General features: G+C 44.0%; 1 protein-coding gene across 1 annotated transcript in view; it reads right to left on the bottom strand.

The window, feature by feature from the left end:
• Positions 1 to 1,453: 1,453 nt before the first annotated feature.
• LOC147438898 (Met-10+ like family protein / kelch repeat-containing protein) overlaps positions 1,454 to 6,422 on the bottom strand; it is a 112,736-nt gene continuing 107,767 nt past the window's right edge. The window contains exons 6-11 of the mRNA XM_086484856.1: positions 3,296 to 3,425; positions 2,960 to 3,195; positions 2,751 to 2,886; positions 2,419 to 2,495; positions 2,231 to 2,337; positions 1,454 to 2,087 (exon numbers count right to left, since the gene is read on the bottom strand). Of these exons, the coding sequence (XP_086340982.1) occupies positions 1,981 to 2,087; positions 2,231 to 2,337; positions 2,419 to 2,495; positions 2,751 to 2,886; positions 2,960 to 3,195; positions 3,296 to 3,425 (793 nt within the window). The 3' untranslated portion in view covers positions 1,454 to 1,980. The remainder of the gene's footprint in view (positions 2,088 to 2,230; positions 2,338 to 2,418; positions 2,496 to 2,750; positions 2,887 to 2,959; positions 3,196 to 3,295; positions 3,426 to 6,422) is intronic.

Here is a 6,422-nt window from a genome sequence, read left to right as displayed (position 1 = left end):
TAAAGAATAATAAAGTAGGAGTCAAAACTTTTGAATGATGAATTGAAGCAACTCCCGCATCTACATAAAATTCACCTAATCACTGGCAACTATAGAACTAACAAATCTCCTAAAGAAGTTATTTGGACTTGACCCTATCTTCATTAATACGCTGATAACTTCTTTGGTCAATGTCTCGAGCAATATTTTTAGCCGCAATGCTGTACAATACTATAGACTATAAATAACTTTCAACAAGATTTATACTCGTTTAGTGAGTCCACACTCTTGAAAATGGTAACTACACTTATTAAATGCTTTTCCTTTCTCTCTCCAAAACAAGTCAAGGTCGAAGAAGCCAATGCTGATAATCAACTTTGGACCTTGCAAGGATTTCGGGCACCAATTTCACTTGAATCCTAGAATTTTCTTGCCAACTTACTTGTTGCTTGGATGGATGAATGCAAGTTAATATTCTTAAAGGTACTCAATTCTTGGATAAGGGAGAGTTAATCAATGCTACCTTTGCCATGAACTTCTTAGATACATTCAAATGGTCCACCAATAATGAAAAGTACAGAAGCACAAAAGGTATTAGGTCAAATGTAGATTACTACTCTTAACTCTATCTGAAATATTTACAAGCCATATATTAAATGTACCTATAAATTCCTCAATAACAAAACGTGTGAATAGAGTATTATTTGGTTTGATCATGTTGTTTGATACATATTAAATAACTCGGAACTCTTATTTCTTGATAAAGCTACAAAGTTTGACTTGTCTTTAATTGACTCATGCCTTGGTAGAAAATCACATAGCTTGGTCTTACCATAGATTGCAATTACAAAGGAGTCAAAACTCTACTTAACCTACTTAAACCCAACATGCAAGAAGAAACTACCCCTTCCCTCAATCGTCCTATTTTTCTAACAAACTCCCCTAACTCTCTTACATCATTCTTAACCCTTATATTTCATCAAACTCTAGTTTTGATGGAGGGAATTTTAAAAGCTACACTAGAGGGAGACCAAAAAAACTACCTGCAAAACATCTTCCTAGGTAATTGCCAATCTAACTAGTAGGAAGGCTCTATGCAGTAAGAAGGAAGATGGGAATCAAATTTTTGTTCTTTCTTTTTGTGAACAAAATTTTGGAACCATATCTACTTTTCTTGAAATTTTTTTTTGACACCGAGGTGATACTTCGTCACTTGATTATGTCATGGTTGGTTGGAAATACACAAAACCTCTAAAAAATTGGTTTTATGGTTCTGACTTTTTAAGACAACGCACACATTTCCCCTATTTGTCATTGCCACAATTTTACTAACTTTACCTCTCAATTCGAAAAAGAGCATTTCACATTTTGTATAAAATCATTAGCAAACATGATATTTTCTTCTTACCAGACACTATTGTAAAACAATCAAAGACCATCACAACATTTACTACATCGTAGAGACACAAGCATATCATCCATGAACAAACAACACACTACTGCCCAGTGGGGTAATTCCTTTGATATCATTGAACGCATCTTTTGTAGTCAGTATATGACCGCAAAATTTGTCACGCATATCCCTAGATTGTACTTAGACACGGCTAACCTCCGATAAGTCTTGGTTTGCTTCAGTGTCATAGGACACTTTGCTTTTTTTGAGGATCTCTCTCTCTCTCTCTCTCTCCCCAAACAGGCAAAGAGGCTGCATGCTAACTTCTTTAAGCTAAAATAACATCTAAATTTGGTTATGCCTATTTCTCTCAACGGTTCAGGGTCTTCACTTAACTTATGAGGAGATTCAGGCTGGGAGACTGAACTTCACACTTGGCACAACCCACTTTAGGCAAACTCAACTTCTTCCCATCTTATCCTCCTCTCCATCACAATTTGTTTCAAGTCCAAGTGCTCTCCGATGGGGTGTTCATAGCTTCACCATGTTAAGTACACAATCACCCAGCAGGAAAGGCGTTTATAGTATGACTGTTCTCTCTACTCCATTTAATCACCTTTCGATACACATTTGACATCAACCACCAGGTGTCTCACATGAGGTGCATACCATTTTACTCTTTCAACATGGGCTGCATGGACGTTCCAACTGCGTCCTGTCAGCTTTTCCCACATAATCAGCAAAGGAAAAAAAACTTGAATGCAGATAAAGTTTGATTTGTGTGACTCGTAAAATCTAATCATATGCCAAGAGCTCAACAAAGCGGTGTTGAATGCAAAATTGGAAGTACATGCTCACCTTCATTTCTCGACAAAACTTCTACAGATGAGCAGACATGATCCACCCACTGTTGCTCCTCTGTGTCCTTCACATTCCCATGAATATGCAACACACCGCCATCCGGCCTAATCATGAAAACTTTAGTCAGTTTTCTGCTAACCTTAAACAGTCCGCGATTAAGATACGCATACCACAGATATGCATACCGCAGAGCCTTTAGAGCTACACCCCAGCAGTGTTCACTTGTAGGAAGCAGTCCCAAGCATACTCTATCTGCTACACCCTGCGTTAGGCTTCAAATTAGAAAAGCACCAACAAGAATACAAACTTACAAGCTCCTTCGCATTGCCTATGGATCTTAACCCCGTAGTCAAGCTGTTAGTGTCAGTCGTAGAATCAATTTCTCACCCAACAATTGAGCAGCATATACCAGTGTTATGCTGATGGGACAAAAGAGATTCATCTCCTCATAACTGAACGGTCTCGTTGTACCCAAGAACAGTGATTACTGACCAAGGCTTGAAAAGAGGAAAAGCACCTGTGGAGCGGTAACCTGATTGTCTCCTTCTAAGACAACAGCACGATCTTCTACGGCATTAGCATCGAGATTATAGCGAAGGGCGTCCAGTGCAGGAGGATTCCATTCACAAGCATAAACTTTCTTTGCTTTGGCCCTGCTTGCAAGCCAAACGACATCATGAGCACCAATCCGCAGAGAAATGTACTTACAGTTTTCCTGCATCTTACTTTGCAAGAAAGGGCAGGACGAAGTAACCAATCCCAGCAAATAGATCCACCACTGTCTCACCCTTGCAATCTAACTTTGCCATCCTCAACTTCTCTGAGATATTGCCAGAAGAGAACATGCACTTTGTGGCGTCAAAACAATACAAAATACCATTCTCACGATGACGAACCCATCCATCATGTCCATATAGCAAAACTAGATTGCTATCCCTAGTGCTGTTTGGTTTTATACGAGCCTGTAAATAAAAAAAAAAGAAATAAACATTGCATCCCAAGCTGACCCTCATCAGATCAAGACCACCAGCAAGAAACGCCAAATAAAAAATGCTGACCAACCTGGCGAGCAAGGCGATTCACACTAAAGCAATTTGTTACCATTTGCCAAACTACTGGCCCAAACGAAGACCAACACTCACTCGTGAAAGACTCTGCAGGAAGAATTGCCATGTCATCGAGCCGCTCCCATCTGCACAAAATGTTGCAAAGTGGTTTGAAACTCTGATATTTTTGTTTGAACATTTGAATAAACTTGAGCTACCAAGCAACTCTTTGCTAACGTCATTCTTTTCAAAATCATGTAAACAATCTGGGGAGAAATTGGCAGACTGGAGGAAATAATCTCTCTGACACTGAAACATGATGGATAACTCTGCAAGTATGGAGAAGGCATTTCACCCCTCCATGTGCAGTATCACCCCATCATTGCGTAGACTACAATCATATCGAAATTAGTCTCTTACCTTGTGATTTCTCATAGAAATAACACAACTGGCAATAGATTCTAGCCTTCCCAATAGGTTGCTTCTTCATAAACTACTTACTGTGTGTTGCCACAATCTTTCTCTCTCTGATTTATCTTGTCAAGTAACTTTAAGACAGTACCCTGTTGATTCCATGAAGTACATTCCCTTAGGTGCCTCTTTTCCCGCTTTTGCCTCGTCCTTGGTCTCTACTCCTAGTTGGAGTCCGTCATTCCTAATATTTCAAATCTCTGGAGGATTGGCTAATGACAGAATTTTATGAGAGGTGGCAGAAGGCCACCGAACCTCGTCTCAAGTCGGTAATAGACGGCAATAGAAGTAAAATCAAACCCGAAATCTGATATTAAGTCTTCTTTTTCGACTTGTTCTAAGAAATTGACCGAGCAATGGAATGCTAGGTTAATGAGATGATGAAGCACAGGATATTCTCGCAAAGGCTGGAAGTCCAAGTCTCTTTTACTCGCTACCTTGGCCGATAGCCACAGGAAACACTGCCGACATGTTCTTCTTCCTCTTATTCTTCTTCCAATTAGTGAGGAAGAAAGGCAAAAGTCAAGGAAAAGAAAGCACACAGCAAGTCAGAAAGCATCACAAGCGATCACCCAGTTGAAACACGGATCCTCCTCCGTCTTCTGACGATTCTGATCGATCATATACTTTTGAAGAATATTAAGGGTGCAAGTGTGATCTTAGATGTAGAATTGGAAGGTGATTCAGTCCAGCTGCGACCGTTTACAAATTATTAAAATCAAGTCTTTTTGTTTACTTAATCTTTTTTTTTCCCCCCCGAGAAAAAGATCCTTCTATTAGTTAATGAAAACTGCCCATGGGGCTACAACCACCTCTGCAAGAGAGGGCTACAACAATCATGATGGGGAGACTCTCCCAATGAAAAAACAGCATATGTACAATGAGGCTAAATCAAGAGATGGGAGGAGGGAAGAGCCACACAGGTGGACGGTACTGCCATCTGAGCCACACTCTGGACCATGGTGCAGAAAGGCCCAGGACACCAAAGTCGAAGGAACGCCTCTCTGCGCTCCCGCATGCGGTCAGAGCTGCCCTGGAGTCTCTCAAACTGTCCTCTGAGAGTATGGACCAGCTCTAGCCAAAGATCCCGAACAGTCTCTGCTGGTGGTACAGGGCGAGCCTCGAAGATGCGAAAGTAGCAGGCCCGCCAGATGAACCAGAGTGTTAGGCCGCTAATGAGCTCCCAACACTTCTCTCTCACTGCACCACTCCTGTGGAGTAAGCTCTGTAGCAGGCTGGAGAGTAGGTCGACCCCCCTGCATCACTATCATCCTGCTAGTGGAGGATAGCTCAAACTGAAGTGCCGGGCCCGTGAGAGTAGACCAAGCAGCTGCTCCCCATGTGTATTGCCGAGCTGTGGGAAGAGCTGGCATCAGTCGAAGAACACGAAGCCACACTTGCCGTGCCAAAGGACAGTGACGCTGACGATGGTCACAAGCTGCACGTGCAGCCGAGAGACCACTATGTACAAGCCAACTCCCAACTGCTGCAGCTCGATGTGCAACCAGCCACTGAAAAAAGTGACTCGCCTCGGCTGTCTGGAGTCCCACAACCTCTCCGAAAAAGCTGCCAAGAACTCAGCTGTGAGGCCCTCCTCCTGCCAATGAGGTGCTACAGCAGGACGAGCCTCCCTCTGCGCTGCTAGTATGTGACGTCCCCGTCGAGCAGTGTACTGAAAGAAAGGGACACTTGGATAGTCTGCTGACGAGAAAGGGTTCCTCCAAAGCCACTCTCCAGGATCCCACTGTACTCGTGCCAGTTGACAGCTCTCCCAAACCCATAGTCTCCAGTGGCCAGTCTCAAGAGCTGCTGGGTCAGGATCTATGGCACAAGTCCTCCCGCAGATGCCCACCGCTCGGATCCTCTGAAAATAGCACTTTGCCACCTGTGGAGCCTCTACTGCAACTCTGTGTAAACGTTCCTCACCCTATAGCTCGAAAAACAAGGAGGGTATAGTCTCTGAGCAAGCCCGAACTGAGATGAGAACCTCCAGTCCCGTGAAGGCTCCCATCCATCTGGGCGCTGCTGACTCGAGAGGTGTGCCTTTGCGATGTCTTGACACATGCTCTGCACCCCTCTCATGCCATGTAGCTGAATGCCCTGAAGCTCCTCTGACAAGCCTGAAAACTGTAACCAGTCACCTAAAGAGCGTGCTGGACCCTCTGCCATGGGACCCAAGGAAACATGAGACCGACTACCAACCAAGTGGCCTCTCTGAGTGCTAACCATGGGGTTCCAAACAAGGGGCTGTCTCAGGTGCTCCTCCATGCAAGGAGGCTGACGCTGCTCCAGGCCTCGCCGCAGTTGCTCTGAAGACCGGAGCAGATTCACAGAGAAGCGGTCCTCCAGTCTCCTGCTCAAGCCAACTCTGCGCATCTTTGTGAAAATCCATCGTGTCGAAGGTCGCCAAGGGCCTCCAGCTTGAGGCACCCTAGCACTAAGCTGTTGAAGCAAGAACTCCTCTGACGATGAACTTCCCAAGAAGGGCTCTGCTCTACTGTGCAGGGTCTATGATTCCCAACCCTCCCTGAGAACAAGGAAGAGTTATGACCTGCCATGCCACTTTGGCCCGGGCTATCTGAGTGTCACGCCCTGACCAAAGGAAGTTCCTGATAAGCCTCTCTACCTGGCTGATACAAGAACTCGAGAAGATCCAACAAGAAGTGATGTAC

This window comes from Adiantum capillus-veneris, chromosome 16, assembly GCF_014529385.1.
Source record: "Adiantum capillus-veneris isolate H3 chromosome 16, ASM1452938v2, whole genome shotgun sequence".
Taxonomy (NCBI): domain Eukaryota; kingdom Viridiplantae; phylum Streptophyta; class Polypodiopsida; order Polypodiales; family Pteridaceae; genus Adiantum; species Adiantum capillus-veneris.
Note: the sequence above shows the minus strand (reverse complement) of the source record. Positions and strands in the feature narration are given on the sequence as shown.